We start from the raw sequence: 21,295 nt of genomic DNA, 5'->3' as shown, positions 1-21,295 counted from the left end.
CACCCTCCAAAACCTTAAAAACATATCATATATATCAAACTAGAACCTTCGAAGATGAGTAAAATAAAAGTAGTTGACCCTCCAACTCAATAAGGGCCCACTCCACTTTATTATATTTCCCGTACAAATAACTGAACAGTGTTTTATACTGCAGATGAATAAAAAGTTTTTGAATCCAATGCAGCACACGTGTGCGCCAAAACTATGTTCAAACCAGAATATTTGACCATGATTAACATTTCTAGGACTGCGTGTCTTTATTTGGTTAAATACGATGTGCCTTCCTTTCAAGGTTCGGTTGGCAGTAGGTGGGAAAAAACAACTCAGGCCAACTTTGTCATGTGGCCATTCCCACCGTATTTAAGCTGTTTTTGAAACATCCTTTTTTGACTAGCAATCCCACTGTATTTAAGCTGTTTTTGAAACATTAGCCTCCTTTTTTGACTAGCAATCCCACTGTATTTAAGCTGTTTTTGAAACATTAGCCTCCTTTTTTGACCAGCAAACTGTGCAACGAAACCAACTGGCTCTCCCTGAACTAGGGGGCTTCCTTTTACATTATATTTGTCTTGACTACAACATTGGTGACATCATTATAATGTTTCTACTCTGCTGTGGTTTTCAGTAGCATTATGATTTGGGTGGGTATCCCTTGAAAAGCAGGCAAGAATCATGTGTTATGTGTGACAGGACTTCCACTGCCTGCACAGTACCTCACCTCATCCGCACGCAAGTCATTTATTTTGTGCTCAGGTTTATTCATTAACTTCTCAACAACTGCGTTCAGGAATATTCTTGTATCTGCAATTGGGTTTATAACAAACAAAACAAGCTGCAGAAATTGGCCCTTGTACTATTCAGATACAGTGCTAGAAGGTTCACTGGCAAGGATGACAATGGCCTCTCCGTGGAAAATCCTTGTTCTTGCAGCGGTGGCAAGCTTCTTTTCAGCCATATGTGTCTCTTCTAATTCTGAAGGTGAGTCTCGCTAGAGTCCATTGCAATATTCGAATCAGAATTTTGAAAGAGTGGATGATGTTTTTAATATGGGCTGTAATTTGGAGAAAGTCCATGTCTTTCAACATTCTGGTTGTGTAAAGGAAACTACAATCTACAATTTTACCTGGAGAGAAGCCAAACTCTCCGTGAGTAATTTTCACCGTGGCTTTTAAGGACCCCTTACCCTGAGTGTAGTTTCAGCTTTCCTTAGAATCCAACTCTTAGATTGTTGAAATGATTTAAGGTCTTTTTGACAGGTGACGCCCTTCATGCATTCAGGAGAAGCTTGTTAGATCCTGACAATGTATTGCAAAGCTGGGATCCTACTCTTGTTAATCCTTGTACCTGGTTCCATGTCACCTGTGACCGGAATAACCGTGTTATAAGAGTGTAAGCTTATTTTCCTATATCTGTGTAGTGGTTCAGAGAAGCATCTTGGGCTGCCTTTTATTTTACACCATCCTAATTTTGTTATGTGTGCAGGGACTTGGGCAACTCAAATCTCTCTGGTCGTCTGGTGCCTGAGCTTGGAATGCTTGAACATTTACAGTATTTGTAAGTCTGTTGTGTTCAATTTGGCATTTGTTTGTTGTCCATTGTCCATTTGGCATTTAAATATTTATTTTGTTTAGATTCAAGATCAGAAAAAGCAGAATGGAAGTTCTAGGATCAGGCTTCTAGTTCACTAACCTGTTTGACTTCAAACTCATATTTGGGATAGAACACAGCAGACTACAAAGTGCTACTGATGTTGTAATTCCAGTTCATATCACACATGGGTGACCACTTCTCTAGATTGATTAGCCTCCTCCTCACAGCAACAAGACATAAAAATGATGCTGATACTTACAGCCGCACTATTCGCATACCTCAGTTGCAGATCACTTATTTTTCACCTTTTCATATTCCAGAGCTACCATACCCATCTCAAATCCTTTCAAAGACTTATCCCCCCAAAAATAGGCAGAGAATGGTGATGAGTTGAGATGAACATTACCAAGGAAATTGCCCCAAGAATAAAGAGAGTATATGTTGAAATATGTATTTTCAGCTTTAGATTTATCCCACCTGCTTAAACATCAATGCTGTTTGCTGAGTAGATTCTTTTAAGGAGTACTTCATCATTGCAGTCTGCAATTTATGTCTACTGTTTTTAAAGGACAACATGATCAGGCCCCAAGGGAACGATGGTAGTAGATTTTGTACCTGTGTGCAATCTTTCTTTGTTTAACGTATATACAGGCAGAAGAATTTGAGATTGTTTAGGTCATTCTTATGTGTATTATGGTCTTAATATCATTTTGCAGGGAATCTATCTAGTAACTTGTAAGTGAACTTAATCAACATGGCATAGTTTGACACTTTGGAATTTTTTTTCACTGATTTTGTCAGTCTTTTAAATTCCCTTTCTCTTAGAAAAATTTAAGACATTCCATACGGTTGGTAATAAGATAATGTTCATCTTCCTTGCCATACTGCTTGAGAAATATTCCCGTTATTTAAGTTGAGAGGGAAAAATAACTTTAAAAAATTCTGGTTCTGATTGATAAGAGGCTGTTCATTTGCACTGAATTCTATCAAGAACAAACACATATTTAATGCCCATTGAAGATTGTGCTTTTATGATTTCTTGCTTCACATATGTACTGCAGGGAGCTTTACAAAAATAGCATCACGGGAAACATTCTGGAGGAGCTTGGCAATCTAAAGAATCTTATTAGCCTGGATTTGTATAGCAATAATTTAAATGGTGAAATTCCTCGGTCACTGGGGAATTTGAAGTCACTTGTGTTCCTGTATGTTCTTTAAGCACTGGCATTTCCTTTAACTATCTAAATACACTTTTATGTCCTGAAGTCCTCACAGATTTACTTTAGAATTCTTGATTGCCTTTCTATTGTTACTTGAGGTCTGTTAATGAATGCTTCATGGCAATTGCATAACTGATTCATTGGTTGAACAGTCGTCTCAACAACAATAGGTTGACTGGACAAATTCCACGAGAGCTAACATCACTTCCAAACCTTAAAGTTCTGTAAGTGTCAAGTTATTTGTTTATTGCTGGTTTTGTTTTGTATCAAACTTGATATGCTCTAAATGACCATCGTCCACAGTTCTTAGTAGTTTTTCTTTCATTCATCTTATGTTTGCAGGGATATTTCAAGCAATGACTTGTGTGGGACTATTCCAATTCCAACTTTTGGTGCATTTCCGCGTTTTTCTCTAAAGAAGTAAGAATTATTTTCTGATTTTGGCTAAATAAGAGTACTCTTCTCTGACTGCCCACTTGCCTGTCTGCAATTACACGTATCTACTTTGTCAGCATATCTAAACTTGATTGCACACGTTCTTAATGTCTATATTCGAAGTTATTTTTCTATTGTGCATCTGTTAGGAAAATAGTTTCTTGATGACTCAGTCTGCTAGTATTGTTCTAGCAGTTGCCATTTGGTTACTAATCTGTATGATCTTGAAATTGGCTTCTTGGTTTTACTATTGGTTAATTGTCTTTCTTACTGTGACTCATGTTTCCCTCATTGTATGTATGTCCATGTATTTTGCAAAGGCAGTACATAAGGTTGCATGGATAGTCTGTTGATGCTTGTGTGTTTTCATTAATCAGAAATGGGAAATGGGAAATCGGAAGTAGCTTTTCAGAAATGGGAGCAGATGGGGTCTACCATGGGTAGGAAACCGAGGTAGACATCATTAGGAAACAATAGGAAATGAGGCACACTAGGAAATGGAGAGGGAGTTAGAAATAAACCTTCTTTAAAAAATAGCATCTTTTGCATGAAAAAGAAGAAAACTTTCAAATGGTAATGCTTCATTGTCCCATAAAGCAATAGACAATTTATAAAATGATTCTCTATGCATAAATGATAGATGTGGCATACCCACACGTTCACTTAGTTGGGGTATACAAAATCTATTTCATAGACAAGCTCAGTTACTGCAGAGTCATGAATCCCCTTGCTACATTTTCTGTTTTGTTAGTCTCAGCCTTTTGCTACCAAATCCTGACATCCCAAATCCCATAAATGCAGTCGCTCAATGCCCATCAATCAGTGAAATTTTGAGGCTTGGATTTTGGTTCCCCTGGGTTTCTAAGCTGGTTACAAGTTTCTGATTTCCCCGCGGTGGATTTTTTCAAGGTGAAACACATTGTGAAATTTTATTTGCTTTTGAGATTCACCTGTTTATTCTTTATTGTCTGTTCTTAGGGTACCGACTTCTTGATTTTGAAGTTTGGTAGCTAGTAAAATTTCTCCCTTTCTGCATGATGTACTGTGGCTGTTGGCCAATCTAGGGCTTCTCCCCATTTAGAGGTTTGTTCTTTGCTGCTTCATGCCTACTCGGGCAATCACTGACTTTGTTCTGTTGTGCCTTATGGCTACCAGTGGCTTTGACTCTCCAACTAGATTAAGAAAGTGTTGGTTCTGTTTCAAAATTCTTCCTTTGCCAAATGTGCCCCACGCTCTTTGACTTCCATTAGGCCCTATACAGGTTTTCAAAGATTCTAGGCAACCAAATTTGGCCTTTGGCTCATGAAATCCACCTTTTGCCGGCCTTCTTGCATGTGCCTGTAATCTGCCCTTGGTCATTGGGGCATGTTGAGAAATGTGGCTTGGACAGTAACTTCTTGCAAAGGTTTTTCAGCAAGCATAAGTAAGACAAGATGAAGGGGTAAATCACAGTTCAGCAGGCTGTACAGCAGGAAGCCATACAGTGGCAATTCTATGGTGCTGTACAGGTTGTGCTGCTGTTTTTTACCTTGTTTTCTGCATAGACCATACAACTTTTCGGCAGGTCTACAAATCTGTTTTGTTGGTGATTTTGTGAACTGTACAACTGCTGGTTTAGCAAGTGCAGAGGTCACCTTGTAAGCTTTGCTTTGAGGAATGAGAAGCTGATTTGAAGGAGAAATCATCTATGCATGTGTGTATTTAATTCATGCTTCTCCCATTTACCTTTCCAGCTATTGCGTGATTGATGCTATATTCAAAATTTAAAATTCAGCAGTGAAATAAATTTAGTTTGATTTGCTTGCTTTGAGACCACAAGGATATCAATAATCCAGGGTTGGAGATTTTAAAACGGTATGAGAGAATTGACTTTGATTGATATTTTCAAGGGTTTACAAAATAGGTTTTTGTTTGTCTTAATTAGATCTCAGAGTTTGTGTCTTAGAGATGGACCAGTTAGCCTTAGATATGAGGATAGATTGGAAGGTGCCTCAAATTTCTTGCCTTGGAAAATCAGGATAATGTTGTTATTGGGAGAGAATAATCTCTTGGATGTTGTAGCTAAGCCTACAAATCCACAGTAGTTGTTAGCTATGTCACCTAGTTGGAATTCGAATTTGAGTTCGACGACCTGAAAGTTCGACAAAAATTTGTGAGAAAAAAGTTTGACATACTATATATATATATATATATATATATATATATATGTCTATAATGAAAATAAAAAATATATATATTTACCAAACTCTGTAAGTAAGTATATTTAAGTCTATTCATCATGCACAGATGAATTTCATCACTTAAATATAAAACCACACAGATCGCATAAAACCACCAAAAACTAAAAAAAAACCCACGCGCCTAATACTACTGCCTTTGCCCTTTGGCAAATTCAACACCACAACTTAATTTCATCACAACGACTCCAAATTGGCCCAGAAATCGAGTTGGAATTCCAAAACAAAATTTGATTTTGAGTTCGGCGAAATTGTTCTGAATTAATTAGGCTCTCCTTCAAATTCGGCGAATTTTAATGTTTTGCTTCAAATGCAGCAAATGTGGTGATACAGGTTGGTAGCTCACAAGAAGAAGTGAAGGCCAAATGGATGATTAATAATGATGGATGTTGTAAAGGATCTTTTGATTCCTCATATATACTAGAAGAAGACTGCAAGAGAGATGTTTGATGCCCTAGTTGGCCTCCACGCAAGAACATAAACATAAACATGATATTGCAAAATAAACTCAAACCTATATAGTATAGAGATAATCAGATCATACATAGTTACTTGATGAAGGTCATGTGGATTCCCAATCAACTTGCAATAGTTGGAGAAAAGATCAAAGAAGTAGAGCTAGTGAACATGGCATTGAATGGATTCTCAATTTCATGAGAAACATTTGTCAAGGACACTTGTGTTTGTGAGAATCTTCTCTCTTTTGAGAGGCTATGGAATGATTGTATTAAAGAGGAGATTCAAATGGAATCAAAGGTTGACAAGAAGGGTAGTGATGATAAACTAGCCCTATTTGGACAAACAAAAAAGGGCAGAGGAAATTGACTCAACAAGGGCAAGGGAAAGAATTATGAGTCAACCTCACAGCTAAGGAAGAGGTAATTGAGCCTAACCCTATTTGGACAAACGAAGAACGACAGAGGATAATGACCTAACAAGGGCAAGGGAAAGAATGAGGAGTCAACCTTATAGCTAAAGAAGAAATACTTGAGCATGCTCAATGCCTTCATTTGTCATAAGCAGGGCATTATACATCATAATGTCCAAACAACAATAAGGGCAATGGAAACGACAACAAAAACAAGTGGCAACCTCTCTAGAAACTCAAATGAATGAGTTTGCTATGGACTTCAAGAAGGATTTCTTGATAATATCTTGCATGTATACTAGCACGGTTCTAAGGGATGGTTGGTATTTGGAAATTGGGGCATCTCGGCATCCTTCGCAAAAACTCAATGTCCAAATAAGAAGAAAGGCAAGGGGAAGCAACAACAGAAATATGTGGGAGCCTCTACAAAAGCTCAAATTAATGAGTTTTCTACCACATTCAAGAAGGACTTCTCAATAGTATCTTTCCTTTCTACCTATAGGGTTCTGAGTGATGCTTGGTATGTGGGTAGTGGGGTATCTCAATAATTGACATTAGCTCGATAACGTTTTTCAAGTATAAAGGAGCACAACTTAGGGGTTCAAGTAGATCTTAGTGATGATGTGAAGTACCCGATAACAAGAGTTGGTACCATGTCCTTTTAGTTGCAATCGAATAACTAGACTTTGATGATGTTCCATTTGTTCCAAGTCTCAGGAATAACTTGCTTTCAGTTCATGTTATAGATGATAAGGTCTGTGCATTGGAGCTTAAAAACCAACATGTCCTCATTAGGGTGGAGAACTCTAGCCCAAAAGCAACATATGTGGTAGAGTTTTAGGGAAGGCAATCCATACAAGTTGTAGGGTGAACTTGTTCGAACCCTAATGCCTAATGGTGATAGCTTGTGTGAGTTGTGGCACAAGAATATGGGGTACCCCCATCATAAAGCATTGCCTATTTTGAGGAAGATAGTCGTGAACCTTCAAGAGTTTAGCAGTGAACAAAGGAGTATGCAAAGGGTGCACACTTGGCGAGCATGCAATGGCTTCTTTCCTAAATAGTGGCATAGGTTTAAGGAGATTCTAGACCTAATGCATTCAAATGTCCGTGGATCAATGTTAGCAACATCAATATTAGGGAGCATGTATTATGTTTCTATTATTGATGAATTCTCTCACAAGACTTGGATCTACTTCTTAAAGACCAAACATGAGATTTTTAGTAGGTTGAGTTCAAAGCTCTGGTTGACTACTAGATAGGGAAGAGGAACAATATCTTGAGATTAGACAATGGGGGTGAGTATACCTCTAAGGAGCTAGAGTGTTTCTGCAAGAAAGTAGGAATGAAGAGGTAGCTAACTAATCCATACAACCCACAATAGAAAGGGGTTGTAGAGGAAAATAATCTATCCATCATAGGGGTTGTTAAGGTCATGATTCATGACTAGGACTAACTTGATGTTTCTTTGGGTAGAAGCATGCAACACAATAGTCTACATCGAAAACATTTGTCCCCACATGATCTTGGAGGACAAGGCACTAGTGGAGGCATTCATTAATGTGAAGCAAGAGGCGAGTCATTTTGGTATCTTTGGTTTTCTAGTTTATATCCACATACTTATAGAGAAAAGGACCAAGTTTGGGCCCTTTAGTAGGAAGGATTTATTTGTAGGTTATATTGAGACCTCAAAGGCCTATGTTCTAAACCTTAGGAAGATATTGGTAAATAGGGGTGTAAGGCTTGAGGAGAACATTTGCACCTAGGAAGTCCCATGATCTTATTTCAGTGACACAAGATGAGGTGCAGGAAGCTTAGAAGGTTGAGCTAGGTTCGCCACAGATATCAACAGGTTCTAGTATAGGAAAACAACAACAATCCTCAAATGGGGAGGAGGAGACATTGCCACCTTCCATTTTTATTGGGAGACCTTGATGGTTCACTTAAACATTGTGGGATGCTTAGGAGTATGCTAAGAATCCTAGGAGCACATTTAAAGAGAGTAGACCTTCAAAGAAGTTTCCAAACTAGATGGCATTAATGAGAAACATCATAGATTTAGAGCCTTCCATTTCTCAACAAGTAGCAAATTGACAAGTTTGGTGTGATGCCATTGTGGAGTGCACCTCCATCATGGAGAATGATGTGTGGAACATAGTGTCAAAGCTTGTCAAAGCTTGAGGGGGAGACAATAGAGAGTTTTGGGTGTCTACCAAATTTTACTTGTTGTAAATGGCAACATCGAGAAGTTCAAGGTGAGGTTTGTGGTGAGAGGTTTCTCCTAGAGCAAGGGAGTGGATTATGAGGATACATTTGCACTAGGCACACTTCCATTAGAGCAATTATGTCTTTAATTTTATTTATGGGATGGAAGATACATTAGATGGATGTGAAAACAACCTCCTTAATGGAATAATTGAGGAATCAGTGTACATAGAGCAACCTCAAGGATTTGAAGTAAATGTGAAGGAGTCCCATGTTTGCAGGCTTAAGAAGCCTTTGTTTGGACTCAAGCAAGCACAAAGAGCATGGTATGGGTTTCACTAAAAGTGAAGCAGATCTGAATATATATTATATATTTATTGGGACTAATTTGCTTATTTTGGTGCTATGTAGATGAATTGTTTCTTATAGGTACAAAGAAGTTCATTACAAGGTGCAAAGTAGATATAGCATTTGAATTTGAGATGAAGGACATCGACATGATGCATTATTTCTTGGGTTTGGATGTTTGATAGAAATTAGGGGAGATTTTCCTTGGGCAAGGTAAATATGTAGTTGAGATCCTAAAGGATTTTTGAATGGAGGGCTACAAATCTATGGCCACACCCATGATCATTAATTTGAAGAAGGCGACAACTTTAGATTCAGAGTTGGTGGACCTTGTGTTTTACAAGTGGCTGATAGGTTCCTTTATATATGTCAGCGCCAAACTAGACATATGTTTTGCAATGAACACCTTGAGCTAGTTCATGGTGGCGCAAAGGCAAGAGCATTAGGTAGCAACAAAATATGTGCTCAGATACTTGAGGGGCACAATGGAGTATGGTCTAAGATATCTTGGAGATGGTGAAGGGAAATTGCAAGGTTATACAAACTCAAATTGGGTAGGAAATGCAATAGATGGGAAGAGCGCCTTAGGGTGCTTATTTAGCATGGGATCAATGATGATATCTTGGTTTAATAGGAAGTAGAATTTCACAACATTTAGCTCTTTCACAACATTTAGCTCAGCAGAGGCATGATACATGGCAACTATTATTGTTAACTGTGAGGTCATAAGGCTTCATAAGTTGCTTGTAGAGTTATTTCATCAATGTGAAGTTTCCTCAACCCCTACAACTGACAGATTATTTCCTAGTGAATTACTTGTTGTAAATTTAGTTAAACAATAATTTACTGAAGCAATGCAGTATAGGGATTTTAACACGTAAATAAAATAAATTTCATTGGAAACAAATTAGAAGCGAACTTCACATATGGACACAAAATTTACTACCCTTCAAATATGTTGTTTATTAAATTAAATTTTATAGCACACAAGGGATTTCCCAACCCGGGAAATGAGTTGCACACTGAGGAAAAATACAATTACAACAAAAACTGAAATATTTTGGTTGAGGAAAACCTTATCTCTATAGTCCATATAACTTGTATGACTCTGCCCATGACTTCTTGCTACTACTAGTGCCCTGTACCTTGCTTCTTGTGGCTATTGTACTGCCTATGGCCCTATTCTAGGTTTGTGCGATTGTTGTATAGCACTCAACTATACTGTATGGCATGGCTTGCAATCTGTACGACGTGGCTTGTAGAAAAATAGGACATGTATGAATGTTATTTGCTTGTTGTACAACCCAACAACACAAACCCTATACATTCCTGCAACTTGGCTCATGTTTGGCTGATCCTTGGCACTCTTTTCTTGTTGTATGACTACCCATATGGACACAAAATTTACTACCCTTCAAATATGTTCATCAAATTAAATTTTATAGCATTAAAGGGATTTCCCAACCCGGGAAATGAGTTGCACACTGAGGAAAAATACAGTTACAACAAAACCTGAAAATATTTTGGTTGAGGAAAACCCTATCTCTATAGTCCATATAACTTGTACGACTCTGCCCATGACTTCTTGCTACTACCTATGCCCTGTACCTTGCTTCTTGTGGCTATTGTACTACCTGTGGCCCTATTCTAGGTTTGTGCGACTGTTGTATAGCACTCAACTATACTGTATGGCATGGCCTGCAATCTGTACGACATGGCTTGTAGAAAAATAGGACATGTACGAATGCTATTTGCTTGTTGTACAACCCAACAACACAAACCATATACATCCCTGCAACTTGGCTCATGTTTGGCTGATCCTTGGCACTCTTTTCTTGTTGTATGACTACCCAAAATTGTCCTTCAAAGTCTAGTGACTGAGTTTTCTATCTTTGCTAGTCCTTTTCCCTCCTCCTCCTTTGGACTTGATCTCTAGATGAAAGTCCTTCTTCACCCTTGTCGAGATCTCCTTGAATCACTATCCTTCGTGATTCAAACACTCAATATCTCTTATGTGTCTTTCTCCTTCACTTAGGCTTGCTTTTATAAACTTGAGTTGTTGACCAAATCCATAATCCTAATCTCCAAAGTGATTGACTGTTGAGAGTAGATCTCACCTCACTTGAGATCAATGGTTAAGATTCATCTAATTCGCTAATTCAGAAACATTTGCATTTCATTAGATTAAACTCATTTTTTTTTATAAAAAGCACTTTACTTTAATTAATCATTTAATTAAAGTGAATTTGGTAAGGTTCACGGCTTTGGTCGACTTCCACATGTTTAGACATAGACTCATGCGAAAGTTCCTCATTAATGCCACAATCATCAAGAATCAGGAGATGGATCCTAAAATGATATAATGTGATAATAAATTGTTTTAAACTCTCTAAGAATCTAGTGTTTCATGATATGTCTAAACAAATAGAGATCAAGTATCACTTCATGTGAGAGAAGATTAAGAAGGGAGCAATAAAGCACCAAAATGTTCGTACAGATAATTAGGTAGCTAATATTCTAACCAAACCCTTAGCAAAAGTGAAGTTTGAAGCATTTAGAGACCAACTTGGATTGGTGCAAAATTCCTTCCTTGCTAAAAGGGAGTGCTAAGAAATGTAGCTTGGGCAAGAACTTGCACAGGTTTTTAGTGTGAAGGTGCATGAAGTGGTTTGAGACATTTCAAGAGTAACCACTTAGGAAAAGTTGCTAATTAATTTTATTTTATGATTCACTAAGGAAAAAGTGAAATATCTTATGTTTTGCAGTTGACTTAGTCTAAGGAGTCTAACAAAGTGTATTTAACACATTAATGATCTAGATTTAATCTAGACTATATATTTCAAGATGACATTAAGGTTTTTCAACAAAGCATAAATAAGAGAATATATAAGAGGTAAATCATAGTTTAGCAAGTCGTATAACAGGCCTTATAGTAGTAGGCCTCTCATTGACTGTTTAACAATAACTATACCACAAGTTCTACAAGGCACGCTTGTGTTGCTATTTCTTCCCTGTTTTCTCTATAGGATGTACACATTTTCAATAGCCCATACATATTTTGTTCGTGGTGGTTTTTTGGACCATACAATTTCTTGTTTAACAGGTTGAAGAGGTCACCTTGTAAGCTTTGATCTAAGTAATGAGAAGCTGATTTGAAGGAGAAACCATTTGTGCATGTCTCTATCTAGATTTTGTTTCCGCTATTTGCTTTTCCAACTATTGTGTGATTGATGCTACATTTAGAAATTAAAATTCAACTGTGAAATAAATTTATTTTGATTTGTTTGCTTTGAGCTCATAAGGATTTCAATCATCTAGGGTTGGACATTTTAATAGGGCATTCCCGTGAGAAAATTTCCTTTTAATTTGCAATTAGATTTCCCAGCTAGAAACCATCTTTGCCTTCAATAGAACATGGGGAACTTAATATGAAAAACACAACATAAATTACACTACATAAATGTAATAAGGGAAGCCAAATCAAAACTCATTTACATTTACAAATAACAAGATTCCCATCAATTAAACCATCCCATGAACAAATTTCATGAATAACAAAATTCAAGGAATCATTTGGCATAAATATAAAACACGCTGATAAACTTAGTTACACGAGAACTGCTCCCGACATGTAGAGAACTCGTTCCAACGGTTCTTGCGTTCCTAGGAGCTTTGGGGAACCACTCCTGACATGTAGGGAACATGTTCCAGTGATTCCTGCGTTCCTAGGAGCTTTGGAACGGGAGTGGAACGTTCCGTTTTCCTGTTGAACAACAACGGGAGCCTAGGGACATTTTTTGCACATGGAAGACTCTGATTGGGGAATGTGGGAGCGGTGTTTTCGGCGTTCCCAACTATGGGAAGGACCACACGTTTCCTCCTATAAAATTGGATAAAGGAGAAAACTACTGCGAAGAAGCATACAATAGTATCTTACGAAGTAAACTATTGCACTTACGCAGTACAACTAAGCTTTATAAAAGAGTAAACTACTATTGGCTATGTAAATATACTCTTGGAAGTATGCGACTAAGCCTTTTTGTATCAGATTTCAATTAGGTCTATTTACCAGGTAGCAACGTAATTACATATTATAGACCATTAAATAATATAATGAGAAACCATAATTTATATGAGTAGTAAGTGGTACGCCAGTCTTACCACCTAACTATTTCTTGGTCACTGCAATGAGTTGGTACACTATATTAGTTTGGCTTACGTGGGGGGGGGGGGTTGCTTCTTTCTTCCTTGTGTGATAGACGACGATTTTGGAACGTTATCTGCTTTGGCTAGTACTGCATTCAAGTTGCCATATAGTTGGCCCCCCCTACTCTTTATTGGGAAAAATAAAAGAGGTTGCTAGTCGAACCTGGACGACTTGGTCTTTTTCAATTTATTCCATTTCATATTAGTTTTAGATATCAAAGTGGGCTTTGCCCATGTTTCCCAAAGAAAATAAGTACGACAACATTTCCAACGATCCATTTTTCAGCTGAAATGGATTCTTTCGGAGGAGCATAATTGATAATATTTAGTATGGACACAACTATGAGCAAACTTTCTTATTCTTAGAAAGTTTGGGCTCTCCTTGACTGAATTAGTTCTCCAAGTCATCAAATCTTATTGATTATGTACACAATCGAATGCTTACATTTACGTCTTTGTATTGTGTGTGTTTTCCCTCTATCAACAGTCAGTGTTGATCATAAACTTGTATGTTGTGGTGTCAACTATGAAATGTTGAATCCAATGTATCTAAGGGCAGAGCAAGGACAAATGTGACTATTAGATGCTAGATGCTATTTTAATAGAAAAACAATAGGTGGAGGATGGCACTCTCTTATGCCTTGTGTGTTCTAACTCACCACCCCACCCCAAGGATGAAGATCATGTCATTCATCATATTTGGGTTTCAAATTCATTTCCTCACCAAATACATCTTTTTTACTTTACTCTATAGATGAAACTTTTACCGTTCATCATTCGTATCATCAATTTGTTTCTTGATTAGGCATATTTATATTAAATGCCTATTTGGTCTCTTTAACTCCAATAACCCATATTAAATTGGTTGCTTAAATATTTACAAATTGATTTTAAAATATTTATTTAATAATAAATTAATTTTTTTATTATTAAAATGATTTTATATCAAATATAAAAATTAAAATTTTTGTTTTGTCAATCTTTCTTCTAGGAAATACTGTGACATATATAAAATGTCCAGAGGTGTATTCTATAACTTAATGTAAGGAAGATTTGTAATTCTTTTTATGTTCAATTTGAAGTTGACATGTATCCTTTTATAATAAAAATAAAATGTTTATTAAATAAAAAAACAATGCATACTATAATTAAAAAACAAAAATAAGTACACATATTTGGTTAGTTTTAATTAAAGGCATTATAAAACATGTTTCATTGAATCTCTAATGTTATGCTAAACTAATTTTGATTATTGAATGAATATTATTAATATCTTTAATATTATTATATTAAAAGTTAATTTAGAAGTCTAAAAAATATAATAATTTTAAAATTATATACTTAAATTTTTTTTTTATATTTATATATGTTAATTTTTTATTATATAATATTGTCGCTCCCGATCCCCTGTAAATTTTGGGGAAACTTCTAGCTGTTTTGGACACCCATACCCAAGTTCCCAACGTTCCCCTCCCCTGTTATAGAAACTTGTGCAACATAGTTAATGAACCATACAAAGATAACACAAACTAGTTGTAGAGGAGCAATTCACTTCCCATTTGTAGGAATACATTGTACATGCTACCCCCAAAATGGGTCATGAGACGACAAAGGCAAAGGAAGCTACCAGGTTTTGCTTTTCACCCAACCCAACCCACAATACTTAGAATTAAGTTAGTGCCAAACACCTACTACGTTTTCTCTTAGTGAAAACTGCTCCAAGCATATCGGACCTTCAATCAGCCATGAAATCCTCCCTCTCAGTCATGGACAACACAAAGTCGAGACTTCCTCTTCTTTGCTATGCAATCCCTCATGAAATTTGTTACCTCCAATGTGCCAATGCAAGAAAGGAGAGTATGGTCTATTGATTGTCCTATGGGACTTTGGAGCAGTAGACCTTGGCTCATATACAGTAAACGATGATCTTAGACAATGTGGGTAATGGGTTTTTAGGTTTCTTAGTCTCTCAACTCACTCTACAATAATGGAATATCCCTTCAAATCAATTGATGCCTTCTCTTACCAACAACAACCCCTTTAGATTACACAGACTCACACATCTCTTAAGCTCACTAGTTCCTTGTGCTACTTATATCCCAAGATTCACCAAAATTCAACCTTGAGGCTCAAAATTCAACAATCCTAAAAAAATTCTCAAGTTGGTGGTGAAACGTATCTTGAACATAAATTTTAATTGATTCTTTGAGGACCTTAGAGAGGTTAACATGAACATAGATTCTCTTATTGGCAAAGGGCAAAAAAACCTAGTAGGCTCATGGCATATGATTTTCCCCAAGGATATGCTAACCTTTGTAGAAAATGCCAATATTGAACCAATAAGCATAGTAATTCAAACCAGACTAGGAAGTTTTGTTAGGTCAAAACCTCATATTCCTATAAATCAAGGCTTGCACTATATGATGCCCAAACGGCTCGAAGCATTCCTAAATCTAGGCATAAAGAACCCTTGTACTTGTTCCTAATACTTGTGATATGCTAACCAAAGGGCTCCCATGATTCCTGAAGTCAAGTAGAGATCATGTTTTCAAATGGGATATGGCCAACAAATTATCCAACTATAGGATGGCTATTGCAATCATGACAAGCTTTCTTACATTTATCAACAGATACTTTAATTTGAGGTTCAGGAAGAGTATTGGACTCATTACCTCGTGGAAGACCTTGTGGACCTTCTTGGGTGCCATTATCCTCCAAAGTAGCTTATGGCATTATGGCCAACTTTTGGAGTATCGGCCACTCTGAACTCCTCCCCCCAGCCCTAAAAAGAAATCTGGTTGGAAGGGCCCAATTATGGACATAAAACTAAATGCACAAGGCCCAAAAGATTTAGAGCAAACAAAGTGCAACATCGGTAAAAGCATGCATAAATGTTGACATGGCCAATTGCCACATTCATTTTAAATTACTATTTCTAGCATTTCATTTAATAAAATATTTAGTTTCATCTCCTAACAAACTCCAAGGCACACACTCTTTACTCAATAAAAAATGGCTTTTTGAATGCAAATCCAAACTCAATGACTCCTAGATGTCAGTAGTCTTATATCTGATACTATGTTGAAATTCAACAAAAAATAGATATATGCACAAAGTTGTAGAGATGAGAGAGAACACACGTGTTGTTGCAATGAAGACATAACTAATGTCTTTTTGAGTATATCTCATGCGTTAACTTTATTAATGGTCTTTGTCTCTAAGTTTTAACAGTAACAGTAACACTCTCTAATATTAAAAAGTTAAAAACTAATGTACAGCAATATGACCTTTATTTAAATTCTGCATTCTAATAATCTTGTGTAGTATCATACGTGTAATATCATATCATATTCTTTCAGTGTTTAATGTCATTGAAGCAGGAATTATTTCCTGGATTGTACATCCAAGCCCAGAGTTATGGAAATATTTTTTTGTGTTTTACAAGTCCTTGTGTTTGTTAGTTGTGACGTTATATTTTTGAGTTGTTATTCTCATCTTGCTCCATATTTGGTTTATATTAATCGGTATCAGAGCCTCATTAGGGACTAGAAAGTTAAACTTTCCTGTTCTTGCCATTCTCCATATATGTCGCTGCCTTTCTTGTAGCTCCATACCCTACACCTAGATTTTATTTCAATGAGTTTGCATGTCTTTTGCATAAGCTTTACATTGAATGTAATTTAGTAAAGGAGTTCTGCTCTCTACCTACAATTATAATAGATTGTTAGCATTTAGTACCCTCAAGTTTTTTCTCATTAGCACAACTTCCTTTTCATCATAGGATCCATCACCTTCCTTAATCTCGTTGTATAAGACAATCTTAAGAGTCAAGCCATCAGTTTCAAACAGCTGAAGAGTGCCGACTTCCATTTTTCTGTCACCCTGACACAAAAAAACCACCAAAGCAACTCATCTTTGCTCGATTGCCATCAAGAACACATGTAGCCAAGATATCTACTGTTTTAGGTTGATATGTGATAGCTCTATCTTCTTGGGCACATTTGCACATATCAGGGAAAGTCTTGTATCTCTGCAGTTGAGGTGTGTCCATATCCGTCTTGCTCATTTTCAGAATAAGGCTATCAAAATAGTTCATATCTTCTCCCAACGACACAACTGGCCAACACGACTACCACTGTGGTTCATCTTTCCACTCAACAACATTCACGGCCAACAAGGCTACTCATACAACTCATTTGTCTTTTTAGTGGTTGAATTGACCATTCATTTGTGCTCTTGAGTCTTAACCAGTGTTAACTAGACCGGAACCAGTGGAACCGGCCGGTCTGACCAGTTTGGGGACCAAACCGGTCCGGTTGGAGGTTCGGAACTAGAAATGGCCGGTTTGATGCCAAACCGGTCAGTTTTGTACCGAACCAGATGGTTCTTGACAATTCAACCAAAGATGTTCCAAATGCAATTTTTATAAGAAAAAAGAAGAATTTTAGTGGGGGAGCCTAATATTCAAGCCTATGGCCCTCGTATTGCTATGCAATTCATGGTAATGTTAAATTCTTAAAGTAAAAGGATGAAAATGGCTCGGGATGTTTGAGAGTGGTTCCGACCTCATTGGATTTCATATGGAGAATGTAGAATTTTAGATCTCACTCAAAATCCAGGGATATTGCAGTGTTTCCATCAGATTTTGTCATGTACGAGGGTACAGAACTATTATTTAATCAAGAGCACCAAACCCTCTATTTACCTTGATGTTAGTGGCATTGGTTGTCTAACTCCTCTATCATGACCCTACTAAAAATGTACCCATCGCTCAAACAGAATCTTTACTTGACATGCTACGTTTTTTCTATCTTATTTTAATGCTTAGAGGGTGATATTGATGACGAATATCTCAATATAGGCAATAATTTTGATGATAGGTAGGCAGTAGCACGAGTTTTTTTGGGTGCTAGAGGCCATATAGAGCCTGTTTGTTGATGTATTTTTGGTTCAGAGATGGATTGCACTCAATGTTATTTTGGTTATGTGCACCCTTATATGCTATATAAATGAAAACTTTTGCTTATTTGTGCATAAATGGTTTGAATTCATATGGATGCACATGAATATATATGTTTTTCTTTAAAATTTGAGTATTTACTATTTTGTGTGTTTTTGGTTGACCGGTATTATAGTCTGGTTTTTTTACTGGTTCCCGGTCCACAAGGTTTTCTGGTTCGGTTCTGATAACATTGCTCTTAACAACACTGAAAGCCAACAGGATTGTTAACAGCGACATCTCTGCTTTCAATGGCCTTAATAGCGAACAAGGGTATGAATACAATTCGATTGTGTGTTTAGTGGACAACAGGTTTAGCACACCTTTCATATCTGTTCTTGGTAGCACTGGTAGCAGACAACACTACCTACACAAGTCATCTCTGCTCTCAAAAGCAATACGATAATAAGGCTTATTTCTATTCCCAACAACACTAGTGGTCAACATGGCCACCAATTCCAAAACCAATGGTTTCTGCCCCCAATCGTACCACAAAATATGGAGACCTACCCCAAATAGCTCTTAGTTCAATCTGCCAACACTATTGTCAAGTAGGAGGGATATCCAATGCATATGTATTATACTTTGGATGGCTTATTCAAGGTCCTTTCGACACCAACAGTCAAGTAGGAGTTCCACAAGCTATCTAATAATTCTGGTCAGTTTCTCCTAAGCTCCCAGAAGTACTATTTTTAAGCTGGAAAAGTCCTAGTATGCACCTAGAAGTACATGGCTCTTTTTTGACAAAATGTCAAGTATGAATCAGTTCAGACACCATTCATAAGTTGAGGTTGGTTTCTATGAGACCATCGAAATAGTAATTCTATTTCATTTTATAATCCCTTTTAGTGCACTAGTAACTTAGTAAGTTATTTCATGTTATAGCACATGTCACTCACCTCAAGTGACTGTAATTCCCATCTAATGTGGATTTTTAATTATAATTACATTCTGTCTTTTGTCGATCCAAGTCAGATTGTAACTATTAAGATGAATCATAACGCAAGTACGAGATTAGTATCCCTAGGAGTTATGTAAGGTGTAAGGGCTATTTTTCTCTATAAAAGAAAGTATATCTCACTTGTATTTTAACATTTATGCCCCATATAACATTATATTTTATTATTGTTCAATATCATTGAAGCAACCATTTATTATTTTCATTGTATGTCTAGGTCCAAAATTGAGGAGATACATGTTTGTGTTTTCTGAGCAAGTTATTGTGTTTATAGGTTGATGTTGAGTATTTTTGTTTAGTTATCGTCGTATTGCTTTGACATCTATGCCTCACATCATTGCACCTGGTGAGTAGAAGCATAATAATGAGCATACTAGCCCCATTTTTAAAAGAGATAAATTCCTTCGTCTTGACAATGATAAAGATAATGTTACCATCCATTGAGACCAAAATTGATTTATCGTACTTAATTTGAAAGTTAATTGTTTTGTTCTATTAGCTTGTTTTTAAACTCTAATAGATTGCAAATAAGATCACTGAGCTCACTTTGGTTTTCATGGGTTAACACAATATAAATATTAGTGGTGTTAAAAATGTTTTGAAAATGAGATCTAATCTCTGCATATGTTGTGCATTATAAAAGAAAATGCTTTACATCTTCACTTTGTTAGAAATGCAAACTTTTACAAATCCTTTCTTTCCAAGGTGTCTTAGGTCGTGTCCACCTCGTAGTGTCACTTTGAAGTTCATGTGAGTTTGTCCTTATTTTTAATTTTTCTTTATTTTTTTGAAGTTAGCTATAGTAAAGAGATAGTTTAGTCTTCTAATTTATGGTTAGTGGCTTCTTTGTAGTAAACCATTTTTTTAAATCTTTTTTCTCAATTTCATAATACATGTAAGCAAAAACCCACCTAAATGAAAGATCTAAGATGAACTATTATCATACAAGCAAAAGATGCAGCATTCACCATATCACAAGTTGTAGCTTTTGTCTTGTTTATATAGATATGTGGTAATTGGAATTTTCTTCTCTCAAGAAACTAGTCATAGCAAAATAGATGGTATATGCAAGTAATTCCATTGATTTGTGAGATGGTTTGCTTGTTGCCTCTTTTTGGTTATCATGAATTAAGTTCTTCTTATTTTTCTTCAAATTTGCTTGTGTACGGTTGCCAAAAATATTTGGGTAATTTTATTTCTTTATTGCAGTTTTGAGAACAATCCAAGGTTGAAGGGCCCTGAGTTGCAAGGTTTGGTGTCATATGATAAGGGATGCTGAATAAAAGCGATAAATCGATTGGCTAGGGAGTAATGCTGAAGCTTGTCAACAAGGAAACCGTATGGTAAAATTGGAAACAAATTACTATCACCATATGTATATCCCTGTATTATTAAAACAAGATCATGTTGCTATCTGAAAAGTATGTGTATATCTTATCTCTTAGCATTATAATCGGAATGCCTTTTCGTTAACATGTTGAGGAATGTATATGCTGCACACATGCAGTTCCCAACTCAACGTTAGTTTTAAATTTCAATAAGAAAAGATCAATAATAAATAAATTAAATTAATATTTAATGAAGAATATAATGTCTAGATGTTATAGTTAGATTTTATTTATACTTGTTGATGAAGCATAGGACATGGGAAATAGGACACGCCTTTGCTCTTTTCTGTTTTTTTTTACTGTATTCATGGGAATTCCAAGCAAACCTGGAAATTGTCACTTCTGGGAGTATAATTTATATGGAGAAGATAACACTCATTAACCCACTATTCAAGTTAGACCCAATTGACAAGCATAGGACATGTCTTTTGGATTAAGATTTTTAAATATCATTATCCCTCTCATATACTACACTCTGGGTTTTGTATTGGAGTACAGTCTTTAATGTATATCTAGAATTTTGTGATTTTACTTGAATTAATTTTGACATCAATTTAGATTTATTTTAACTCTAGATTTACTAAGCATTGAGGGCAATCAAATTCCTCAAGGTGTATACCTCTTTTCATGTTTTGTATTTCAAAAAAACTTTACATTTTTAGAGATTTGATCCCTCTTAACACTCTGTAAATCTAAAATTAAGATAAATTTGCACTGATTTATTTATTATTAGAATTATTTTCATATAAAGTAATATTATGTCAAGTCTCCTCCATATTTCACTGTAAAGCAATATTGAAGCAATTAAAAAGTAATGTACAAGTATGTGTTGTATAAGTAC

At 36.2% G+C, this 21,295-nt stretch overlaps 1 protein-coding gene across 1 annotated transcript; it reads left to right on the top strand.

Moving 5' to 3' along the window:
• Positions 1 to 437: 437 nt before the first annotated feature.
• Positions 438 to 20,645, top strand: LOC149262341 (leucine-rich repeat protein 1-like). The gene is made up of 7 exons (XM_089424083.1): positions 438 to 978; positions 1,257 to 1,389; positions 1,483 to 1,554; positions 2,652 to 2,795; positions 2,963 to 3,034; positions 3,153 to 3,230; positions 20,276 to 20,645. The coding sequence occupies exons 1-7, from the start codon at positions 891 to 893 to the stop codon at positions 20,343 to 20,345; spliced, it is 657 nt and encodes a 218-aa protein (XP_089280209.1). The 5' UTR covers positions 438 to 890; the 3' UTR covers positions 20,346 to 20,645.
• Positions 20,646 to 21,295: the final 650 nt, after the last annotated feature.

The sequence above is a fragment of the Pinus tabuliformis genome, chromosome 6 (genome assembly GCF_031772625.1).
Source record: "Pinus tabuliformis cultivar Carrire ecotype Pingquan chromosome 6, CPIR1, whole genome shotgun sequence".
Lineage (NCBI taxonomy): Eukaryota > Viridiplantae > Streptophyta > Pinopsida > Pinales > Pinaceae > Pinus > Pinus tabuliformis.
The sequence above is the reverse complement of the archived record's forward strand: the minus strand, read 5'-3'. Positions and strand labels throughout refer to the sequence as shown.

Excerpts from the sequence above, each read along its gene's own strand:
- LOC149262341 (XM_089424083.1), top strand. The coding sequence starts at position 891 with ATGACAATGGCCTCTCCGTGGAAAATCCTTGTTCTTGCAGCGGTGGCA. Across the intron at positions 2,796-2,962 it reads TTGAAGTCACTTGTGTTCCT|TCGTCTCAACAACAATAGGT; the intron begins GTATGTTCTTTA and ends TTGGTTGAACAG. Across the intron at positions 3,035-3,152 it reads CTTCCAAACCTTAAAGTTCT|GGATATTTCAAGCAATGACT; the intron begins GTAAGTGTCAAG and ends TTATGTTTGCAG.